Below are 25,287 nucleotides of genomic sequence, written 5' to 3'. Positions count from 1 at the left end.
CTGACCTTCATCTATCTGTCTGCTTCTCTACAGCGCTGGTTGCCATGGCAGCGCAGCTGAGTCAGGACGATTTAACATTGACCAGGAGAGTTGATGGAGACGTCTCCTTCAGCTGTCGAGGAACTGACCAGTGTTCTGGCAGCTATGTATACTGGTACCAGAAGAAAGACACAGAAACATTCACAAGGATTCTTCGTATTAAAAGGAATAGTGATGAAATATATAAAGGGTACAATCATCCTCAGAAAGAGGATTTCTCAGCTGTGTATAATCATAACGGCTGTGAGTTGAAGATCAAGAAAGTTAAAGTCCTTCATTCAGCCACCTACTACTGCTCCTGTGAGAAGAGTGATCCCCACAGTGAGAAATGATGCGAGCAGCCTGAACAAAAACCAACAGATGAACAGATGTCAAACAGTGTTTGTGACAGGAAGAGAGCAGTTAACCACAGCCCAGGTTCACATGTTTCACCTCCATCTCAGCCACAGTCACAAACACACTGAACTGAGGGATTTATTTCATATTCTATTTATTTATATTTTCATCAGATATTCCAGCAGGTTTATTGTTGTTTCACACAGAGAGGAAAAAGGAGACAAACACAAACACAATGAGAAAAAAAAACAGAACAGAAAGCATTCAGAATCCTGTCAAACTGAAAGAATGGCAGGATTCAGAGGAACAATGGTCCAGAGAGAGTCAGAGAAAACTTCTTCATCAAAGCTCCAGAAGATCATTTGTAACCTGCGTTATAGCAACAATATTTACACATTTGTATTTTGTGTGATTTGCCAACACAACTGTGTTAATACAAATTCCAGGCTTCTGTAACAATTTGTTAGATCTAATGAAACGTTACGTTTTAACTACAAACTAAACTCTCAGGACGATTGGTTTCTATTTCTATCACACGGCAGCTTCAGCCGAGCCGTCGATCGGCAGCGGCGGCCTTATCTGTGAGCCGCAGGGGCTGATGGGAGCTCTGAGGACCTGTTAGAAACCACGTGGCCCTCGTCTGATCTGGCAGCTCGTCCTGGTTTGGCCTCAGCTGCGTCAGAGCGCCACTTCTCCCCAGGTTCACCAGAGGAAACACCACTGCACAAAATGCTTTTCCTCCCAGCTGCTGCTCTGTGCTGTCTGTGTTCAGGTGAGTGTTTCCAGCCAATCAGGAGCCAACAAAGTCCACCTGGAACAAACACTGTCACACTGACCTTCATCTATCTGTCTGCTTCTCTACAGCGCTGGTTGCCATGGCAGCGCAGCTGATTCAGGAGGATTTAACATTGACCAGGAGAGTTAATGGAGACGTCTCCTTCAGCTGTCGAGGAACTGACCAGTGTGATGACAACTATGTATACTGGTACCAGAAGAAAGACACAGAAACATTCTCAAGGATTCTACGTATTGACAAGAGCAGATGTAAAATAGGTAGCAGGTATGATCATCCTCAGAAAAATGATTTCTCAGCTGTTAATAATCAGAACGGCTGTGAGTTGAAGATCCAGAACGTTACACTCCTTCATTCAGCCACCTACTACTGCTCCTGTTGGAAGAGAGATCCCCACAGTGAGAAATGATGCGAGCAGCCTGAACAAAAACCAACAGATGAACAGACGTCAAACAGTGTTTGTGACAGGAAGAGAGCAGTAAACCACAGCCCAGGTTCACATGTTTCACCTCCATCTCAGCCACAGTCACAAACACACTGAACTGAGCGATTTATTTCACATTCTATTTATTTATATTTTCATCAGATATTCCAGCAGGTTTATTGTTGTTTCACACAGAGAGGAAAAAGGAGACAAACACAATGAGAAAATTAAAACTGCGAGCAGTGATGAATGGGCCCTCGCAGTCCGCGCGCACGTCGGGGCGTGCTGCCGTCCAAACGCGCCGCGGCTGAAGCCCCGTTTCTTGGTCGTTGTTCACGGAGGCGGCAACCGCCTGCGTTTGGGACGGTTCACCCCGGGGGTGAATATCAGCCTCTTCTCCCAACGTGTGTTTGTAACGCGGTGGGTTGCCCCTGCCAGTATTAAGCGCATTCAGGTGAAGTCAGAACAACTTCCTGCAATCCACAGACATCCAAATGGACTACAGGTGAATGATTTCTAAAACATTTAGTAATCGGGTACGTTTTGACAACCGATTCTGCACCGTTATGTTGTGTGAAGTGTTACGGCCTTCTCTTTGCCTTTGTCTGGAATTCAGGCATGGACACCTGTGTTTTTGCAGGGAATAGATTGGAAGTGGGACAGAGAAGGGGGGGCTGTGGCTTGCAGTAAACCTCCTCCGCCCTAAATTTGAACCCGGGTCCACTGCATATGTGGCATGCACTCCAACCACTCGACAACCGGCGCAGCTAAGACACTGCCTTCTGTTGTCACTGTGAAGGCAGGAAGGCAGCGCATCATAGGGGAGGATGGAAGTGGAATGCCACATATTTAGATAGGTAGTGGAGTGCAGCCAGATGTGATTCTCCCTTTCGTAATGGGACAGCGGTCAAGGGACCAGGTTTGACCAGCGTCCTGCAGTAGCGGTGTTTAACCAAAGAACTCACTCAGTTGTTTCAAATCGCAGGGGAAGCCACTTCGTTCATCGCGGAAAAGTTGGGCAAAATCACAACTACGCACATCTTGTCTGGAATTCAGGCATGGACACCTGTGTTTTTGCAGGGAATAGATTGGAAGTGGGACAGAGAAGGGGGGGTTGTGGCTTGCAGTAAACTTCCTCCGCCCTAAATTCGAACCCGGCTCCACTGCGTATGTGGCATGCACTCCAACCACTCGACCGCCGGCACAGCTAAGACACTGACTTCTGTTGTCACCGTGAAGGCAGGAAGGCAGCGCATCATAGGGGAGGATGGAAGTGGAATGCCACAGATTTAGATAGGTAGTGGAGTGCAGCCAGATGTGATTCTTCCTTTTGTAAAGGGACAGCGGTCAAGTGACCAGGTTTGACCAGCGTCCTGCACAGCGGCGCCCCCAGAACATTTTCATTGGGGGGGCCAGATGGGGCCAGTGAAAATCTTAGGCACACCAAAATGGTCCTTCTTGTGGCAACTCAGATTCAGCTCCAGTCTGTGGCTGCGTATTGCATTCCCCTGGACTCTTTCATTAAAGACAATATGCATCCAACACATTTACCTCAAGTTTGAGAAACACACAAACATTTCAGAAAAATACAAAAATCTTGTTGTTTCTTCTTCTGCTTCTTGCGCTGACTTCCCGTCAGACAGCACACCTTTCAGCACATTAGCAACCCTGCAGATGGAGATTTAAATTACAGTTCCCTATTGAGCCAGCACCTTAGTCAGTCAGGGAAATTGGTGGGAGCACTGGGGGGGCCAGTGGTCCCGCAGTAGCTGTGTTTAACCAAAGAACTCACTCAGTTGTTTCAAATCGCAGGGAAAGCCACTTCGTTCATTGCGAAAAAGTTGGGCAAAATCACAACTACACACATCTTGTCGTGTGCCACATTGACAGGGCAGACCCAACACACAAATGGCATTCTTATCAAACTGGCTTATTTAAAAATTGTGTGCTGTGGCTTACTACCGCTGACTTATCAATTATGTGGCTCTAAACATTACCCCCCTGTTATGCCATATTGTTATGTGCAGTTAAGACAAAACTTCCTGCAAATGCCATGTACATCTGACTATGTTTGTCATCACTGCACATAAATGAGTGTAGAATAATGCTTCACTTGCCTTCTTTCAAAAATGTATTTATGGCTGTCTATCAGTGTCAAGCTTTTGATCTAAGTTCTGCTTTGTTTGCTAGCTTTTATTCCAAGAAGTGCGTGCTGCCACCTTTTGAAGTTTCAATAAAATCTGATGAATATGCGGCTGCCTTACTGGAATTGAATGGAATCATTCAGAGGTTATCTAGATAGGATACATGTGCCTTGAAAGACAACAGTGCCATCTAGTGGCGACTTGTATCACGTACACCATAAATTCATGTGCTTCTAAGCAAAATAGACAACTTCCTGTTGGACTGAGAGTGTGGGTGTAAATGAGTCATTTGTGCGTCTTGTCATGGCACACATGCGTGCCAAATTTCATTCATGTACATGCATGTAGGGCGTCAAAATTTACCGCGATAAAACTTACTTCATGTTTCCAGTGGGTTTCCAGTGGGTGGCGCTATGGATATGACACAGTATTGATGCACAGATCTATTCAGGGCGACTCCCTCTACATTCCCTCTAGATTTGGCCGAGCTAGGAAATAGTATGAAGGAGTTATCAGGACTTGATGCTTCATGGCGAAGGATTGTTGTGGTGGGCTCCGCAACTGCCAGCAGGTATGACGTAGGATAAAGATTTCCATAACTTTTCATCTTCAAGGTCAGAGGATGCTACTGAGTGACTGAGACAGCCTCTACAGTTACGAGCAGTTTGGTGTGGATAGGAAATTGTCTGTTGAAGTTATAAAGCCTTGATGCTTGACGGCGTGAGGACAAAATGGTTTCTGACGAACGACCAACATAACCATGGCGCATTTGAATGATTTCGATAACTTTTGTTCTTCGAGGCATGAAGAAAATTACTGAGTTATTTTGAAGACTGTGGTGTTTAAGCTCTAGGACAAGATAATTTTCAAAGTAGGCATGATTTGGACAAAACCGCCGCCACACATCTACATGGCTGCCTTCCTGTTGGACTGACACTAGGGGTCCAAATGGGTTTTTTGTGCATCCGGTCATGAGGAATATGCGTACTAATTTTCGTCCTTCTATGTTACAAGTAGGAGGTGGGGCATCACAATAGGTGGCGCTACAGAGCCCACGCGTCACGGCCCCGCCCCATGACTACACAGATCTCATCAGGGCGACTCCCTCTGCATTCCTGAGAGACTTGGCCGAGATAGGACATTGTATGAAGAAGTTATGAGGACACGATGCTTTTCGGCGAAGGATTTGAATTGACCGCTCCACTGTGGCCAGCAGGAATGATGTAGGATAAAGATTTTAATAACTTTTCATCTTCAAGGTCAGAGGATGCTACTGAGTCACTTTGAAGTCGGTGGCGTTACATCTGTAGGAGGAGATAATTTAAGTACGAAGATTGGCAGTATTTCAAAATGGTGGCCAAAAGCAAAATGGCCGACTTAGTGTTGATGCTGAGATTTATTTGGGGAGACAGCCTCTACACTTATGAGAAGTTTGGTGTGGATAGGAAATTGTATGTTAAAGTTATAAAGCCTTGATGTTTGACCGCAAGGGGAAAAAATGGTTTCCACCGCCCCGCCCACTAAAGTATGTCGCAGCTGAAAGATTTTGATAACTTTTGTTCTCCAAGGCATGAAGAAAATTACTGAGTTAATGTGTAGACTGTGGTGTTTAAGCTCTAGGACAAGGTAGTTTTTAAAGTAGGCATGAATTGGCCGCCACACATCTAAATGGCTGACTTCCTGTTGGAGTGACGGTATCGCTCCAAGAGGATTTTTTGTGCGTCTGGTCATGAGAAACCTGCGTATTGATTTTTGTTCTTCTAGGCACTTGTGGGAGGCGGGGCTGAACTTTAGGGGGCGCTACAGAGTCCGCAGGTCACGACCTCGCCCAACGACATTAAATTATCAAATTTTTCGCCAGATGTGACGTATATTCCAAATTTGGTGAGTTTTTGGGTATGTTCAGGCTTCCAAAACTGCAGTCAAAGCGGTATAGGGCGTAATAATAATAATGAAGAATAATTTTTCCAATTACAATAGGGACCTCACAGGTCGATGACCTGCTCGGGCCCTAATAAAGAGGAGAATAATGCAATGACAAACTCAAACATAATCCAGATGTATCAGTAAAACAACAAACATACTTCAGAATATTTCAATAAAATGATATCAAACATCATCAAATATTTACAGCCCAACGTCCTGCTGCTGAATAAAGTCCATCCGTCCCTCACAACACTAATGTGCTCTGAATGAAAACACTTCCAGCAGCACTTGTTGTTTAACACCTTTCAGCACATTTCACCACATCATTTCACTTTAGGACATTTTAAAAGACAAATCTTGGACACATGTTGGTCCATGTACTTGTGGCCATTTCATTTCTATTTTGAAGTCGAAAATGAAAAACGAAAAGATACTAGATCTGTTTTCTGTTATTTGTCAGAGTGTTTGATTTATTGATTGCTGTCGCGATGTTCACAGATTTTGTATAAATATAACAAAAAATGCTTCTAGAATAACTGACCGACCCGAGTTTGAACAGAAAGCATTCAGAATCCTGTCAAACTGACAGAATGGCAGGATTCAGAGGAACAATGGTCCAGAGAGAGTCAGAGAAAACTTCTTCATCAAAGCTCCAGAAGATCATTTGTAACCTGCGTTATAGCAACAATATTTACACATTTGTATTTTGTGTGATTTGCCCACACAAGTGTGTAAATACAAATTCCAGGTTCCTGTAACAATTTGTCAGATGTAATGAAACGGTACATTTTATCTACAAACTAAACTCTCAGGACTTTTTTGTTGTGTGGCTCACAAAGTTTGAACAAGTGCTTCAAACAACACAACTCTGTGTCTGTCTGCAATATTTTATTTAGTTAAGCTGTCTCTGATGTCTTTCGTCTTTTGTCTCTTGTCTCTCCCTCGCTCTCTGTCTCTGTCTCTCTTAATTTCCTGTCAGCGTCCTCTTCTGTCTCTTCACCTTTGTCATGATGTCCATGGAGGCTGCTGAGCCCGTTCAGTTTCCCGTTCTGGCCTCTGACCTAAACCCCTCCTCCTCCTGGCGGTCTGAAGCTGCTGTGACAGCGGTGTAAACACCAACTCTCCCCGGCGGTGCTCCGAGCAGAGTCAGCTAGCAGAGCTAAGTCGTAGTCAGTGTTGGGCAAGCTACTCGGCAAGTGTAGTGAGCTGAACTACAAGTTACTCTACATTAAATTAAGCTTCACTACACCGAAGCCACTCCCCAGAGAAATGTAACAAGCTAAGCTACAGCAAAATGGCAAAAGCAACTTAACTATATCGAAGCAATTTTTTTTTTTTCATATTGGAACAACTTCATTCCAAGTCAAAGCTATTGTAGTGTAAAATGACCATAGTAAGTAGATAGTGGTCAGTATAAAGTACCCACAGTTAGTAAATAGTGACTAATTGTAACTGATAATGTTATAATGATAAAAGTAAGAAACAAAGGGTAACAAGTGTGAAAGAGTTGCTGAAACATACTACTGGTCACCAGCTGACTGAAAAGTGCATCTACTGTTTAAAGCTGCTATAGTCAGATGATATCAAGTGTGAAAATGTAACCACAAATCTAAGAATTACATCATATAACCAAATATGTAACACTTTCATTATATTTAAAAATGCAGTGCCAAGAGTGGTCAAATATAATGGGAAATATCAAGGAGGGGAGTGAATTATCAAAAACGTGAAGGCCTCAAGGCCAGAGTTTCTAAGAGCCGGTGATAGCGGCACAGAGAAAGCCCCAATGTAAAAAAAACAAAGCGAGGCGAGGTGCAACTGGTCGAAATGCAGCTCTGCACGTACGCCAATCTTCGCGCAAGCGCAGAAGGTAATACAGGGTTTTTCCACTAGAGGTACGGGGATTTTCCATTAGAAGTATGGTATTTTTCCATCAAGAAATAACAGTGTCAGCAGAAATTAAGCAGAACAATGATTGGTTTAGGCCATGTTGTCCGAACAGACACACCCACTTTTCTGTGTTTAAAAGAGGATGTTCGGGGCTTTGAGTCTCGGGTCAGTTTGTTTTTTTCACAGATTTTGTCTGTGTCTGATCCCGCTCTTTTTTGCCGGCAAATAAAGTTCTATTGCACTCAGCCTTGAAGACTCCTGGTGACTTTTTGATCTTTGAAATCTTTTGGACTGACCAAGAAAACAGAAGTCTTTTTACGACACTATATCAGTGATCAATAAAACTATCAATCAGACAGATAAGCAATATTTTACAAAAACCATGGCAAACTTATTAACTAAGCCTATAAAAGGGGTCAAAAAAAGATAACTAAACTCAATATTACAACAAAGAACTGAGATGCTAACTCAACAGAACAGACCTCACGAAACTATATAAGGGAGCACATATATAGTGGCTTTGCCAAACCAAACAATACACAAGAAGAAAACAAACTGGACGCCAACTACAACTAAATACAAAGCAAGCTAACTATACCCAAATCTTGGCCCAAGATTTAAGAATGCTCCACCCTTAGCTCCGCCTTTTGTTCCACCAGGAAGAGATCTCCCTCAACCACGGTAACTCAATACAAAGAAAGACATGATTAATACAACAGAAAATTATTGCTTAAATGTGTACATTCTGACAGTGCAAGGCCCAAAGTAAAGAAACAGCTTCTAAATCAAACAAAATGTGCACTACCAAATTGTTTAATGTTAATTGCTTGGTGTGGCTGAGTGGGGAGAGTGGGGAGAGTGGAGAGTGAGTGGGTTAGATTTTACCCTGTGATGACTGTGGTCATCACACACGCCCCCCTTTCAGGACCCTCGCTGGAACAGGGGGAGAGGTGATCAACTATTAGTTTTTCCCTACCTGGGATTTTTATTTTATTTTATTTTGTTTTATTATTTTATTTTATATACTATTTTTATCCCAAATTGGGTAATTCTTTTTTTTTGGTTGGATGCTGAGGGGGAACGGCTGCACAGCCAGGTACCACCATGTGTTCTTCCCATTGGTATCCTTCATCCTTTCCATCCACTGAAGTGCTCTATGATTAGTCTCCAGGCTTAATTCTCTACTCAATAGGTAGCATCGGAAGGAGTCTAGGGCCCACTTGATGGCCAGTGCTTCCTTCTCCACTGTTGAATAACGGACCTCCCTGGGGAACAGTTTCCTGCTGATGCAGGCAACCGAATGGTGTACCTGGTGGTCCTTGGAGGAACACAGCCCCTAGACCCCTGTAAGAAGCATCTGTTTTGGTCTGTATAGAACAGGTTTCTTACTCAATGACTGCCAAATGTCGTGGAAAGCTGCCATTGCCTCCTCTGTCCACTGGTTGTTAGGTCTGTGAGTCAAGCTGCCCTGGCAGGGAAATGTACTATGATGCAGTGATAGAAACCTGCCATGCCCAGGAAGGAACGAAGTTGCTTCTTTATCTGTGGCCAAGGACATGACTCAATGGCCTGGATCTTACTGACCTGTGGCTGTATCACCCCTTTACCAATTATGTAGCCCAGGTACTCTTTCTTTGCAGCCACAAAGACAAACTTTGATGGGTTTACAGTCAGCACAGCAGAGTAGAGACGATCCAAGGCCACCCGCAGATGTTTCAGGCGGTACTGTAAATAACAATATCTTCCAGATATGCTGCAGCAAAGCCAGAGAAATCACAAAGTACCTGGTCCATGAGCCTCTGGAAAGTCGCTGAAGCACTGTGCAACCCAAATGGCAGGACTGTAAACTGGACGAGACCCCAGGGTGTCCTGAAGGACGTCAGTTCTCTGGACCACTGAGTGAACGGCACCTGCCAGGAACCCTTGCGCAAATCTATTGTGGTCAAGCATTTAGCCCTACCCAGCTGTTCAAGCAGGTCATCAATTCTGGGTGTTGGGTTAGAATCAAACTGAGAAATGGAATTCAGGTACTTGAAGTCAATGCAGAACACCTCATGCTGCCATCCTTCTTTGGCACCAGGACTGCCGGGTTACATCACTCGTTTTTTGAGGTCTTAATGATCCTCAGGGACAGCATCAGGTCAATCTCGTTTTTCAGTGAGGTCAGCAGGCGTTCAGGAATCCTGTAACTCAGTCTTCTCACGAAGCACCTTCTCTCACAATAATGTCATGTTCAACAATATCTGTCCTCCCAGGATTCTCCTGAAATACTTCAGAAGTACAGATTGATCACACCTCATGCTGCTTGCTGGCTGAGGTCAAGGTCCACCTGTGAACCAATAGGAGGCAGGTATTGCTCATCCACTTCCATCTCCTCCAGCACACTTCTGATGAGCATCACTTGTGCCCTAACTACAAAGTAAGCTTTAAGAACGTTCCACCCTTAGCTCTGCTGTTTGTTTCACCAGGAAGAGATCTCTCCCAACCATGGTAACTCAATACAAAGAAAGACATGATTAAATACAACAGAAAATTATACAGAACCCTACATTGCTTACATGTGTACATTCTTACAATACAAGGCCCAAATTAAATAAACAACTTCCAAATCAAACAAAATATGTAATTGTTTGGTGCTCAGTGCTCAGTCGTCATAGTTATCAGGATGAATTGACAATCAATCAGAAACACCAGAGCAAGTTTACCATCAGGAAGTTTCTACTGAGGGAGGGAAGTCGTATCACCTTGGGTCTTTGCAGTAACATGGTCAGTGTTCTCCTCTTATAGCTGATATTTTCGGATTAATATTGCTGCATCAATGTGAATGTGCCATTTTACTGCAGGTTGAGCTCCTTTCAACTACTTTATGCACTGTTGGCTAGTTAAATCTACAGCAATGCATCATATTCTATAAGAGTTTATTCAGCTGAAGGAGGAGGAGAATTTAGTCAACATATAAAGGAACACTTCATCCTTCAGTTTATCACAAACATTAAACATCAGCACATCTGGAGATTCATGGTGTTCACTGGACAGGAAGGTGATGAAAAACTGTAATATGAAAATGTGGCAAGCATCGGATTGCCTGTATTCAGGAGGGTAGTAGAGCTGACCTGATTCCACTCGTAGCCGACTGACTGCAACAACGCCACCTTGGGACTTTCACCAAAGATTTAATTCTGTCGGTTGATCTAAGGGCACGCAAGTAAGGTGAACTCATCAGGCATGAGACATGGTTCCCAGTTAAGTACACTTTATTATTAAATATTAAAACAATGCAGCATCCACAAAAAATATAAAAGAGACTATTCAGGGCTGAGGCTCATTGGTGGGGGAAAACTAGTGAGGTGTAGGAACACAAGCCTTTGTCTCTGCATCTTAAAGTGGTCTCATTTCGGCCATGATTACCTTTAACCCAAATCGACTCCTTTTTCCAGCATACGGGACTGAAAGCCCCCATATCCTGGCCTGGCAAAATCCTCTCCTCTCCACGAGTGGGAAGATGTTGTTCATCTTGCAATAAACAGATCACCAGAGACCTTCTTTTAGTAATTTACAGCGAATTAGCACATCTGGTCTGTTCCCCTTCCTCCAAAGAAGATGAACCCCTTTTCCTCAGGTCAAAACCATGTCAAGCCCGACAGAGTTTTCTTTGGTCACACCAAAAGGCAGGAGGACTGGTTTCTAACATAGATGTGGTGATTTAAGATGTCTTACTAATCTACGTGTCTCTGCCTCTGGAACATTCTCCAGTGGGGGAAGGCTTAATGGGAAACCTAATCTGTGTGTTCTTCTCCTCACATGTCCAACTATCATTTACGACCGTTGTTGTTCCTGGGTCTGACATACCAATCCCCCTTGCAGTCTATCCTCACCCAAATTCAAGTATGCCCTAAATAACAAATAAACTACAATTCCAACTTCTTAATTTTAGCAGATTCCAAAATAGCGTAAGGTAATACAATAGATCTTTCCCATGCTATTGTCAAGCCCAAAAGAAGCTTATTACTCAATGAGTTTGAGGTCAACAGAAACCACCCCTCCCCTTTGTCAATAGAGGAGAGACTTGGAGATCATCATTCCTTATGTAATACTTGTATCATTTACCAGTTGTCTGATATGTTTTGTTAAAGATAGAACTACAAGGAATGTGTATAAGTCCTTGGTTCTACTGTGTATTGTATACTGTATTGTTATATGTTGTATACTTTGGTGCTGCATGTCTTAATCAGGTTATAATTCTTTTGAATGACAAATGATCATTATCATGTTGCATTTTTTCACAAAGGCAAAACTTCGACTTTTAAGATGGTGAAGTTTTGGGAAGGTTAAAACATGCATTAAATCCAATAGTATAGTTAGATTAACTTTTTGGGAGCCTCAACTCAGATCACAGGAGGTGTGACACTGTCAAGCTCTACGACAAGCAAACTGAATCCCTACTTTAAGTATTTTCCTTTTATTCAATTTTTAATAGAACAAATTATTTTCTTTTTGATTTTATACTGTTAAAGTATCACCGCCTGATTCAGAAGAAGTTGAATTAGTTTCAGAATCAGAACTTAAGTACCACTACTTGAAACCACCAAGAAAAGACTTTTTCGAGACTGTGATCATCTGATGAAGAACGTTGCAAGCCTTGCAAGGATCCTCCAACAAAAAGAGACTTTGTGTGCTCCCAGCCGAGACCGACTCTGCCCCCAATGCTCCCAAGGCGGGAACCCCGCTGGGCCTTCGGACCAAGAGTTCCTCAACAGAGTACCGGCCTTCCCTCTGGCTACTGGACCAACACGCTGTGCCGTAGTCCAACCCGGAACTCTCAAGAACACCAAACTTCAGTGCCTCCTGACTCCCAGACAAAACCGACTGAGCGTCTTCATGCAGCTGGATCCGCACACATGAGAATGAGTGGTGTCTAAAGTTCTGACTTCTGTCAAAGTTCTGACTTCTGTCTAAGTTCTTACTCCTATCTTATGAATTTAAGAGAATTAAGATTAAGGTCTCATAGTATTAAAAATTACTTCCATAATATTTAATATATATAACCCGACCCTTTAACTTTACCATTCACAAGACGCATCCATCATCACTGGTGTTAATTTGGGCAAGAGGCAAGATGGCGCCGTTGTGTGTGGCTGGCCGTCTACCTCTGCTACCTTTTCTGTGTATTGTGCTGTTTTTATCACTTTTATCTGACAAAGTGTCATCACTACTTGTGTATGATCGCCTGAGTCTCTTAAAAATCGGCTATTTTGTTGACAAACCACCGATCCAGGACTTTAACTATCAGTCAAAGCCACCGCTAACTGTTCTGGTGTCTGTACCCTCTTACCTATGGAGTCTACCTGGTCGGCTACCACGCAACAGCCGCAGCAGAAGACGAGGAAAGAGAGGTGGAGTAATATGCCGGCTGAAAGCTCACCTGGCCTCGTCCTCCACGTACGCTCGTCTACCGCTGTTTGGTCTCTCTAGGGACTGCGTCGGCTCTGGCATCCGAGGCTCCGCGGATTACTCCTACCGATGGCTGCTGCCGGCCGTACCGGAGGCCGGGTACCCACTTCCCTGCCGCCGACCCCTGAGAATCCGCAAACGGGGCTGCGTGCTTGAGAAACTTCTTCCGGTTAACCGGGCCTCCCAACGGATGGATCGGCGTTTGGTCCGCATGGCTCTCATCAACGCCAGATACGTTGTGAATAACACTTTTATCTTAAATGACTTTTTTACTTCGCATTCCTTGGATTTCCTCATGTTGACTGAAACCTGGCTGAAACCAGGTGAAAACAGCGCATTCTCTGAGCTCCTCCCACCCAGCTGTTCTTTCTTCAGCTCCCCACGAGTGTCGGGGCGAGGGGGGGGACTTGTTGCTGTGTTCCATGACAGTTTTAAATATCGGCTTCTTCCCACAGGTGCATACTCCTCTTTTGAACTACAATTGTTTGTGGTGGAGTTTGCAAGCCCTGTGTTGTGTGCAGTTGTCTATCGCCCTCCGAAATATAATAAGGGCTTTATCCATGAGTTCTCTGAGTTTGTGGCTGACATCCTCCCAAAATATGACAAGCTCCTGATCTGTGGGGATTTTAATGTTCACGTTTGTTGCCCATCTGACCAATTCGCCACTGACTTCAAAAGCCTGTTGGCAACTTTTAATTTAATTCAATCAGTGGATAAACCAACGCACCATCTTGGGCACACATTGGACCTTATTATTTCATTCGGGCTCTCAGCTTCCCTCAAGGAGATTTCTGAGACTGCAATCTCAGATCATCTCCCTATTGTTTTTGAACTGATAGCGCCCCAATCAGTCAGCAAACCTCTTGCTCCATCCCGTCAGCGGCGTATCATCACTCCCTCCACTGCCGATGAATTTACTGCTGCTTTCAATGACTCACAGTTTCTTGCCTTGAACGGCTTGGCTTCCCCTCTCTGTCCTGATCATTTTCTCTCCTCCTTCCACTCCACCTGTGCTGGGTTCCTGGACACCATTGCCCCTTTTAGGCAAAAATCTGCCAAACCAAGAATGGACCCTTGGTTGAACGACACCACCCGTGTCATCAGGCATCGTTGCAGGCAGGCAGAACGCAGATGGAAGAAAGACAAACTGCATGTGTCTCTGGAAATGTTAAGGGACTGCCTCACTGATTATCAGAGAGCTGTACGTGAAGCAAAATCTCAGTACCTCTCTAATATTATTTCTTGCAGCAGTCATTGTCCCAAGGTGTTATTTGATACAATTAATACTGTTGTTAACCCATGCACTTCTGCCGTGACGGATGTTTCAATAGCCACTTGTGAGAACTTTCTTCATCATTTTGTTGACAAAGTGGATTCTGTCAGAAAAGACACCAGTAAGAGTGTCATTACGAACACTAATAAGGATCTGCTTGCTGCCCGAGCTCATTCTGCTGTGTTTGACCAGTTTGAGTTGGTCTCCCTCAATTGTCTCGGTGACGTAGTGAAATCTCTGAAACCTACAAATTGCCCATTGGATATCGTCCCTGCTAAGGTGCTGAAAATGGTTTTTAATACTGTGGGGCCCAGTCTCCTGGTTTTTATTAAATCCTGCCTCAGATTAGGAACTGTCCCAGCTGCCTTTAAACATGCTGTGGTCAGGCCCCTTCTTAAAAAGCCTAATCTTGACCCCTCAGTGTTATCAAATTTTAGACCTGTTTCCAGTCTGCCCTTTCTTTCTAAAGTTTTAGAAAAGGTTGTTTTTATACAATTACAGTCCTTTCTTGAAGACAACTCTGTTCTTGAAAAATTCCAATCTGGGTTAAGGTCTCGTCACAGCACCGAGTCTGCACTGTTAAAGGTTCACAACGATATTACTCTGTCTGTTGATGCCAAGTGCCCCGTTGTCTTAGTGCTGCTTGATCTCACAGCAGCCTTTGACACGGTGGACCATTCAGTCCTCCTGTCACGCCTAAATAATTATGTTGGCATCCATGGCACTGCATTGAAGTGGTTTACATCCTACTTGTCCAGTAGAACCTTCTCCGTCATGGTTGGTGATCTGTCCTCGTCCAGTGCTCCTCTCTCCTGTGGAGTCCCACAAGGATCTATTCTTGGCCCTATCCTCTTCTCATTATACATGTTACCACTTGGGTCAATTATAGCCAGGCACAACCTCTCTTTTCACTGTTATGCAGATGACCTACAAATCTATCTGCCAGTGAAGCCAAATAGTAACAGTGCACAGTGTTCTTTGCTTGATTGTATTTCTGATGTTAAGCTGTGGTTGGCCCAAAATTTTCTTAATTTAAATGGTGATAAAACTGAATGTATTGTGTTTGGGGATACTGTGACGGCTGGCTTTGGCACCTTGTCTTCAAAACTCAGTTCAACCATCAGAAATCTGGGAGTGACCTTCGACAGTCATCTGAGGTTTGACAAACAAATCGGCAGTGTTGTCAGGACTGGTTTCTTCCAGTTACGTCTTCTGGCCAAAGTTAAAATGTTTTTAAGCCTTCACGACCTTAAGAAAGCCATACATGCTCTAATAAGTTCAAGGATAGACTACTGCAATGCACTTTATGTTGGCGTCTCCCAGTTTTCTCTTAGTCGCCTTCAACTTGTGCAAAACGCTGCTGCCCGTCTTTTAACCAACACTAACAGACGTGTGCACATCACTCCTGTTCTTAACTCCCTTCATTGGCTTCCTGTCCTTTATAGAATTGATTTTAAACTTTTAATGTTTGTTTTTAAAGCTCTTAACGGCCTCGCCCCATCGTATTTATCTGAGCTTTTAACTGTCCGTAATCCTGGTAGAGCTCTGAGGTCAACTAACCAACCATTGCTGGAAGTGCCTAGGTCAAAATATAAACACTGGGGTGACCGAGCATTTTCTGTTGCAGCTCCCAGGCTCTGGAATAAGCCCCCCGCAGAGATGCGTGTTATTTATGACCTGGGCCTCTTCAAATCCAAGCTAAAAACCTATTTATTTAGGATGGCTTTTAATACCCAGTAGCGTGATGACATTTTTTAAATCTTATTTTATCTTATTTTATTTTGTTGTATTTTATTGCTTTCACTGTTTTTATTGTTTTAAATTGTTGTTTTTTATTTATTCTTTTTACTTATTACCTGCTGTAAAGCACTTTGGTACACCGAAAGGATTGTTGTAAAGGGCTGTATAAATAAAGTACATTTACATTTACATTTACATCTACCGATGGTCACATGACTTTTTTACTTTTCTTATTACAGTCTTTACCTTCTCTGTTATCTGTTGTTTGTCTAAAATTGTCATGTCATTTATTTTACCACAAATTATTTAGTCAATAAACATATATATAATCGTTTGTCTTTGTCTGGAACTTAATTTTAATGTGGAGAACCGATGGATACGTGCAAAGAAGTCACTACTTCAGAATATTGAGACTGAATGAATTGATTTTGAATGGACTCTAACCGTCCAAGCCAACTGGTACAGTTAGGTGTTTGGAATAATATCCTCTGGATTGTTCCAAGAACCAAACACGGAGTAGTGTGTGAGCAGTGTCTCCTACATATTATATATTTATGGTGCTGCCCATGTCAGGACCCCATATACTATCCTACAGAGGGAAGGTGTCCAAACAAAATATCATAATTCACCCAGGCACGTGACAATCAGACACACTCAGACACACTTTGTGAACAACCAAAATCCCAGGGGAGCACAGCACACAGGGAGGGAAGGGACACATCTGGAAAAAAAAGGAATAAAAGAATAGTCAGAAGAGAAAAAAAATAGTATAACATGGGCAAATTATGGTCAAACCAAACAAAATATCTGTTGCCCAGATTAACCCAACTATAAAGAAACGAAAGCAAATTATATGGAGAAATTGAACTCATGAATGTCGACCCATCTGTTGATGATAACTGTGTAATGTTCATCCAAACTGTACAAATAGTTCACTGCAACATTACCATATCAGCTGCCTTCATTTACCTGAGTCACCTTAGACATCATCACAACAGTTGCCCCCCTGAGAGATTTGGCAGGAGCTGCCACTGGAGCTGGTGGAGCTGTCAGAGTCAGGAAAACAAGAGGTTACAGAACCACTGCCACAGGAGACTGATTCAGCACAGGAACTGGAGACAGCTGCAGCTCAGCTCAGACAGGTTGCTGCAGAACAGGAACAGAGGACTGCTGCAAGGCAGAGCAGGAGGCCGGCAGCTGGAGGTCTGGACGGGGATCAGGAAAGACCGCCGGTCCGGCTCTGGAGCCAGTCTGCTGACCTGCAGACCAGGAAGCAGGAACAGGTGTCGACTGGGCCGCCGACTGAGGACCAGGAACTGGTGGACCTGCTGGTGGAGCTAGATAACAAGTCAGAATCAACAAAGTCAATGAATGAAGTTCATCCTCTGGGGACCAAGAATGCGTGTAGAAAATGTCATGTCAGTCTATCCATCCATCCTTTGGTCCAGGTCCAATCCATGTGGACTAAAGTAGTGGAGCGACAGACATTAGCATCCACAGAGCAACACTGCTAGTGTGTCTAAAAAGACAATAAAAGAAGAGACAGTCATGTTGATATGAACATTAGAGAAACACATCATGGAGCTGAAACATGATCCTGCTGCATCATTTGGACTCGTTCATCTCAGCCGACACGTTCAACAGCACACAGGTTTTTGTATTACTCTTTCTCACTGTGGGAAGAAATGATTACCTCGCCTTTCTCTCTGGAACTAAACTGTTTGTAACAGGTAAGAATTTTCCTTCAGTTGTTTTATTGAACAAGTTGAAAATGTGTTTTTAATGAGTTTCTGCTGCTTCAGGCTTTACATGTTAGTTTGTTCATAATTAGTAGAGAATTCTTGCAGCCGTGCAGCTATTGTTCCATAAAAAGGTTCATAACTCCTGAAAAGATATTTAAATCTCACTGCACAGCTGAAGTTCTTCTTTATTTCTGCTGGAGATCAAACTGATTCATAGAGAAAAAGTTTGATATTGGCAATGTTACAAATATACAGTATTTGATCCTCTCAGTAATTCAGCACAATGGGCGCCGTTTAGCTCAGTTGGTAGAGCGCGTGTCCCATGTGCCGAGGCTCTGCAGCGGCCCGGGTCCCTTTTGCTGCGTGTCGCTCTCCCTCTCTCTTCCCCTGTTTCCTGTCATGTCTTCAGCTGTACTATCAATAAAGCCATAAAAGGCCAAAAAAAAGTAATTCAGCACCATCTCTTGTTTTTATAAAACAACATCATATATGATATTAAACATAATTTAATAAATGTCAGTAAGTGTCTTTGAAAAAATATGACTTTAAATATGTTGTTTAAGATCCTGAATAAATCATTATGAAATGGTGAAATGTATTTTATATGATGGTACATATGTCTGTTAGTGTGAAATATATTTATACATGAAGACAAACACATATTGAATATGATTTTACAAGAAATATAAAATATACTGATCATAATTAGATATAAAAATATTATATATTTTTAAAAAATTATACTGTGTGATTTGCAGTGTCACATGAAATTATGTATTTTCTATGTTGATTGACTTTTAAATAATTTATACATGATGATAAATATATTCATTAATAATTTAATGCATAATAACATGTAACAAAAGAAAAATGTCAAACCAAATTTCAAATACAAAGTAAATGTATTAGCAGCGGATGGTCGTAAAAATTGTGTATGACATATTTTAAATTATGTTACATTATATCATATTATATTATATTAAAACATTTAATTTAATCATACATGAAGTTCCTGTAAAGGATCAATAAATTCTCACCTTTCTTCATGTTATATTACAAAGCAGTTATTATTCATATTCAACATATCTGAACATTTCATTATAATTGTGTCTGAATGTTAAAATACTGAAAAATAATAATTATGATATTATTGATGAACTGATTTGTTTTTCTTTAGCAGCTGAACTAAAGTACACACTGGAAAATCTTTAACATGTTAGACATGTTGCAACAAATTTAAAAAGTATTTAATTTGAATGTAAATATATATTTTATTGTAAAATATATATTAACAAAATATTTAAAGCATCTTTTAAATTTTGCAAAGGAGCATTTTCGTGATTAAATCATATTTTATATCATTAAACCAATAAAGTTTTACCTTCTTTTATATAAAATAACATCTTTTTTCACATTACATATATGAAAACAGGTATTTGTAATTGTGTATTAAATCATGAAATTCAAGATGCATTTTTAAAAAATATTTATAATATGTTGTGGATAATGTCAACATGAAAATGTTAGCGCGTATTAAACTTGAGGGTAACTATGTCCTTTATTATAATCTGTCTTTTATCATGATACAGATGAAGATTTTCCATTGTATGAAAATATGATGTTATATTATTATTAGTAAGAGTCATAATAATGATGAATGTGCACATTGAAAGAAAGAAGTGCTGAACACATAATGTTGTTTGTCCCCATATAACATATGATGACATGACATGATGAGTGTGTTTGATGTGCAGGTGAATCCAGTCTATGTGTTGAACTTTGTGCTGTATTGATGAGTAGTTTAGTGATCAGAGTCCATGTAGTTTCCAGGATCACACTGAATGCAGTGCAGTGCTGGAAGCTGCTGTTGACTGTGTCAATGTGTGTCTGTGCTGCTTGTTGCTGCTGTCAAGCTTCAGATGAGAAGGTAGTGAAGCCCGTGGTGAGCGTGTACCCAGCAGCATCCAGAGCCCACCTGGAGGGGAGGAGCTCCCTGCTGTGTGTGGCCTCAGCCATGTTTCCTCCTCTGGTCCGCTTCTCCTGGATAAGACAAAAGGAGGATCAGGTGGAGTCGCTCCCTGCTGAGGGAGAGCAGCTGGAGCTCAGCGAGTCGGGATGTACCGCCACCATCTTGCCGCTGGATCAGGACGCTCTCGACACGTATAAATACCGCTGCTCCGTCCAGCACGAGGGGGGCACAGTGGAGGCCCAAACAGAACAAGGTAATGAGTGTGATGTGCTGAAGACAGAAACAAAGAAAGAATCTTCTGACCTGGCCATGACTCCGACCTGCACTTGGGTTGCCGTGTCACGTGAGCACTGACTGTGCTGCACATTGAAAGTGGGGGACGGGTTACTGATGTGGATCTCAGGTCAGAGAGAGAGTGACAGGCCTGATAATAAAGCTTTGTTAGCTGCTGAGGATGTTTATGAATCATCTGAATGTCAAACCTGTTAACTTATCTGGTCAGCTGCTGCTGTTGCTGCTGTTCAGTGTTCCTCTTCATACCTAGAATGTTTCACATTGTGCTGAAATTCACTGACTAATAATTAGACATATTGCCGGGCATGTGTAACTATTTAAATGAAGTACAACCTCTTTCACTTTCCTAATGCATAATCACAAGTAGGTAATAATGTGTCATGTTGACCTGCTGCTGTAAGTAGTAGTGTGCAGGCTGCAGCAGTTGTTTGTCCTTCTCTGTCTGCTGCAGCTACATGTTTCTGTTGTACAGTAATAATCAGGCTAATTGACTCTATAACTGTTCAGATGACCTCAGGAAAGTGTTGCAGAAGCTGCTGGAGAAGAACCTTCTAATCTGCATCTACACCTGAAGCATCAGACAATTATAATAAATGTGGTCTCTGATTTACTGCTGTGTTATTTCTATTTTTATTGTTGTTGTTTTTATTGCTAATTAATATCACAGTTAAACCTTGTTACTAATTAAAAACAGGTCAGATTAAATGAAGCTTATTTGTACAGTGCCTACTTTATATGAAGTAGAATGACACAACAGACTTCATGCAGTGGTGTAACAGTCTGGATGTACTGTATGTTTGAATACAGCTGCAGTTCAAACAACAGGCAGAAGCATCACCACCACATCCAGCGCACCACCTACCTCCATCGTAACGCAGCCTGCAGCAGGTGAGTTCTTTACATACAAAGACAATCACTGACCATAGCACCATTCTGAAGAAATTTAGACTGTCTGTCTTTCTGTCTGTGTGTGTGTGTGTGTGTGTGTGTCAGTGTCCTTCCAGTCTCAGTGCAGGGTGAAGCTGCTCTGTGTGCTCTACACAGTGCTGATAGTGAAGAGTCTGGTGTACTGCTGTGGACTCTCTCTGCTGAGGATCCTCTGAAACAAGGGACCGTCCACCAACTGCTCACATGCTGACTGACTGTTTTCTGCTCGCCTTTTCTCACCATCAAATCTCATCAGTTCGTCTCATTGATCACTTTGATCAGCACTCACAAAATCCATATATACAATATTTCCACTTTGAATTGTGACTTGTATAATAATAGAACATGAAGCTGAATCATTAGCTGTCTGCTAGATATTTGATTGTTTTAGTATTTTTCTCCTCTTGTCTTTCTTTTTAATACATTATGCAGAGTGTGGCAGCTTTGTTAAATTCTTTCAGTGTAACATTCTCAATAAAGTGTAAAATCACAGTGTGTGTTTCAGAAACAGTCTTGTTTTTATGGATTTCAGTTTGTCTTCAGAGCAAATCATCAGAAACAGAATCAACTTCATGGACCATGTATGTTGACGCCTACAAGTCATTTGACTCTGGTTGTAATTAGCTCTCAATATACTTTCACACAGCAGCAAGAACAAATGTAGAGGAAGACGTGAATATTAGCATACAGCTAAACAAGGACAACAAAGCTAAAGAAAGAGAAGCAAACAGAAACATATAGCTATTATATACAAGTCAGTAGGTGTGGCTGTGCCACCAGGTTCAGTGCTGAGCCCCTTTTATAATTGTGTCAGTGTGGATGTCAAACTCTACGCTGATGACACTGTTGTTTACACACATGAACAAACAGCAGAGCGAGCTGCTTTCAAGCTACAACTGCTATAAAATGATCACACAGCAGCTTCATCAGTCGCCTTCAGTTTGAATGTTGGCTAAATGATGGTTGTGTTTATTTCTTATCAGCCAATAAAATGTTATTTAACTCTCTCAGCTTTTACACCAGAATCGTTCAGTGTGTGTTGACAGCAGTTTCACACCTTCACATGAGTGTTTTTTGAGTTTGTAAGTCAGACAAAAACAGCCGTGAAACTTAAAAACAGGCTTCATGCCACAGTAACATGTCACATTTGGAGCTGTGTGAGTGAAGCACAGACAGCTGCACTGATACAAACTGAAGCTAGAAGCTGACTGACAGGAGATCAGTGGCTCAGTGGGGTTAACCAGGTGAACTGTTGGAAACTGACCACTGATTGAGACGGACACACGACTCTGACGGCTCTGACAGCAGCTCTCTGATCAGCTGGAACCTCATTATGAGACCTGAGGTGAACCAACATGGACGCTCCACTTCAGCTTCACTAAACAACAAGACGACTTGTTTGTCTCTGTGGTTTGTGTTTCTGTCTGAGTGGTTTGTGTTCTGTCGCTCTGATCGATGAGAACAGATGAACCACATGTTCCTGTAAATGTTACAGTCGAGGAGTCGCTGCTGCAAATCCTCTCGAGGTCATTTAAACACTTTGAGGGAGAAAAGTTTGAATTTGTCAGAATTTTTTTTTTTTGCAGGGAAAATTCACGAGTATGGAAGATTTCAGAAACACCAACAATTAACAGTTGTTTATTTCTTTCGCTGCAAAAACCCTTTAACATGACAAAATAACTTATTATTAGTCATCATATGCAAATCATGTATTATCATAATAAAGATATGTGTTTTAGTGGTTATTTAAGCCCCTGTACAGACTTTTCATTTAGTGTTGATTTTGGCGGCCCCGGTGGACGAAAGCGGTGGTGTTTTGCCGGAATGAAGACTGCATTTCCCATGAGCCCTAGCGCCCACTGTCGTGAAGACGTTTGTCTGGCCGGCGCGTGTAGATTTGTTTTGGAAACGTCGGAAAGAAGACGGGACTTGCTTTGAAACTTTTTTTAAATTATTTTTTTAGCAGCTATCTACAGCGTGTATATGGATGAGGTAATGTATCTATTTGCCAACATAATATCTTACGTTTTAAGCTAACTGTATTACCGTCATGTCTGTGACATAGGCTAAACATGCAAAGACTGCACTGTTGTCAGTGTTGCACCACAATTTCCCAGCTATATATATTACCCACGGTGCTACAGAGCTAGCGTTACAGCAAAGTCACAGTGATTGTGATGGATGTTTTGTTCTAAGTAAGAAACTGAATCATTTATAATGACAGAGGATATTACCGATGCATCGTTGCAGGTCGGCTGGGCTGATACACACAGCTGAAATGGATGCGTGATCGAAGACGTTTGTTGTCGTTTTTACGAGTTTAGTATCTAGAGCTAATCTAGTGGTAACGTTAGCCAGCTTTGTTGTAACAACATAAATTCCTGTATTGCTGTAAACTACGTCCCGCAATACATTTCTTAAATGACATACAATTTACAAACCTGTCTAGGAGGAATCGGGCAAATTCTGGATCCGACTTGAATCCCTTCAAGCCCCGCAACTCTCTCCATCTCTGGAAGGAATCGCCAATGTTTATCCGTGTTTTAGCCCTAGCTCGATCGGATTCACTCTCGGCCTTTCGTTGGTCTTCGGTTCGAATTATTTTTCTTTTCTTTGTCTCATTATCAGCCATGACAAAAGTTTTAGCTCGGTTAGCACTGGCTAGCGTAGCAACACAACAGATATGCTGAGTGTCGTCAGTTCTGGTCTGACTGCCGTAAATCGATTTGTCAGTGGTCCGACCCGACCAAGGCCTTTCAGAGGTATAGAATTAGACTACTTAGAAATAGCGTATCTTCTCACTGATGGGCTCATTTGCTGTTGTAGGTAACAGAGACACATCAGCAGAAACCAGAGACTTTTCTATATCCAATTAAAAACTCTGTACAGGGGCTTTGAATAAATAATCGAGTGAAATATGAGAAAATTAATCCTTATACACACTGAATAATATACAGTATATGATTTATACTTATTTATGATTTTTTTTCTTCTGGCTGAAAATTAAACATTTCTTTGTCCCGTTCCTCAAAATAAACTGAAGTATATTTCATGTACACTGGATGTTTCTGTAGTTTTGTATGTATATCACATGTTTTTATGTGTCAGCTGTAACATTCACTAAATATTTAAAAACATTGCATCATGTTTAATCTATGATCAGTATTATTTATATGATGGTGAATAAGACAGATGAAGCTGAGACAGTGAGTACTGAGCGCTGTAACTGTTGTAACTGTCATTGTGTTGTTCATGTGAAAAAGTGCAGCTAACGGTGAGGAGGCTGCAGAGCAGAAACCCACACAGCCCGTCTGCTGCAGGAAAGGAAGTGCTGGTTGGCTCTCAACAGTTTTTTATGAGTCCTAATAACCACTGAGAACAGATTCATATCTGCTGCTGTACACACTCATCAACTCCTCTCCCTCTCTGGACTGCTTTGTCTTTTCTCTTGTTGTCTGGAAGCCTTTTTTCCACTGAGCCCTCCACCCACACAAAGTTGAACTGAGCCCAGAGACCAACAGTGACCCCCCACCTGGAGCTCACCTCCATGAATATAATGAAGTACTACCTGTATTAGTGTTTATGTTCCTTTAGCTCTATTCGTTCAGAATATCAGACAAACAGCTGCGTCTTTATTTAATGTTTTTTTTTTTCAGATGAAGCTCCGGTGAAAGTTCAGTGAAGCTCATCATAGACTAACAAAAAAAATATATTTGTTCCTGTCTCCGTTCATAGTTCAGTGTCATTTTATCAGTTAAGTTATTTTTTTTCCATGTCAGACTTTATGTTTCATCTCCTCACAGATTAAACCATCTTTGATTAATTATGTCCGTTTCATTCCTGCTCAGTCAGTCAGCATTCTTTGGGGGAAACTTTGGGCTGTTTTTTATTTATTTGGTGGATTTTTCTTGCTGATGTTCAGACGCCCCTCCATCACAAAATCTCCCTGTAGAGTCAAAGTGACAAAGACTTTGTGAGCAGACTCACTGATCACATATCATCTGCTGTCATAAACATGATCTTTACTTCATTCACTCGTCTCTCCTGATTGAAATCTGCTTTAAATGGAATAACAGCGTCAAACCAAAGCAGACAAATGTCAGTGTGTTCCTTTAAGAAGCTGAAGGAACAGTTATGATACATTTCATATCATCTGAAGGGATGTTTGTTCTGTTCTGTGTGTTCTAACTCTGAACACTTGGATCATTTTCACCATGAAACACTGTTGGAAGAATGACAGCATGTTGCAGCTGTCTCAGCAGACAACACATGTGTGACATTACATGTGTCTTTACGCTGTTAGATAGCTGTCACACCAATAAATCAGCTCTTCCACCAC

General features: G+C 42.0%; 1 protein-coding gene across 1 annotated transcript; it reads left to right on the top strand.

Moving 5' to 3' along the window:
* The first annotated feature begins 1,243 nt into the window (after positions 1–1,243).
* LOC115572504 (uncharacterized) lies at positions 1,244–21,341 on the top strand. The gene is made up of 5 exons (XM_030402646.1): positions 1,244–1,562; positions 17,695–17,746; positions 19,672–19,980; positions 20,829–20,909; positions 21,015–21,341. The coding sequence occupies exons 1-5, from the start codon at positions 1,251–1,253 to the stop codon at positions 21,122–21,124; spliced, it is 864 nt and encodes a 287-aa protein (XP_030258506.1). The 5' UTR covers positions 1,244–1,250; the 3' UTR covers positions 21,125–21,341.
* The last annotated feature ends 3,946 nt before the right edge of the window (positions 21,342–25,287 follow it).

Source organism: Sparus aurata, chromosome 21 (genome assembly GCF_900880675.1).
Source record: "Sparus aurata chromosome 21, fSpaAur1.1, whole genome shotgun sequence".
NCBI lineage: Eukaryota > Metazoa > Chordata > Actinopteri > Spariformes > Sparidae > Sparus > Sparus aurata.
The sequence above is the reverse complement of the archived record's forward strand: the minus strand, read 5'-3'. Positions and strand labels throughout refer to the sequence as shown.

Excerpts from the sequence above, each read along its gene's own strand:
- LOC115572504 (XM_030402646.1), top strand. The coding sequence starts at position 1,251 with ATGGCAGCGCAGCTGATTCAGGAGGATTTAACATTGACCAGGAGAGTT. Across the intron at positions 17,747-19,671 it reads AACTAAACTGTTTGTAACAG|CTTCAGATGAGAAGGTAGTG; the intron begins GTAAGAATTTTC and ends GCTGCTGTCAAG. Across the intron at positions 19,981-20,828 it reads GGAGGCCCAAACAGAACAAG|CTGCAGTTCAAACAACAGGC; the intron begins GTAATGAGTGTG and ends GTTTGAATACAG.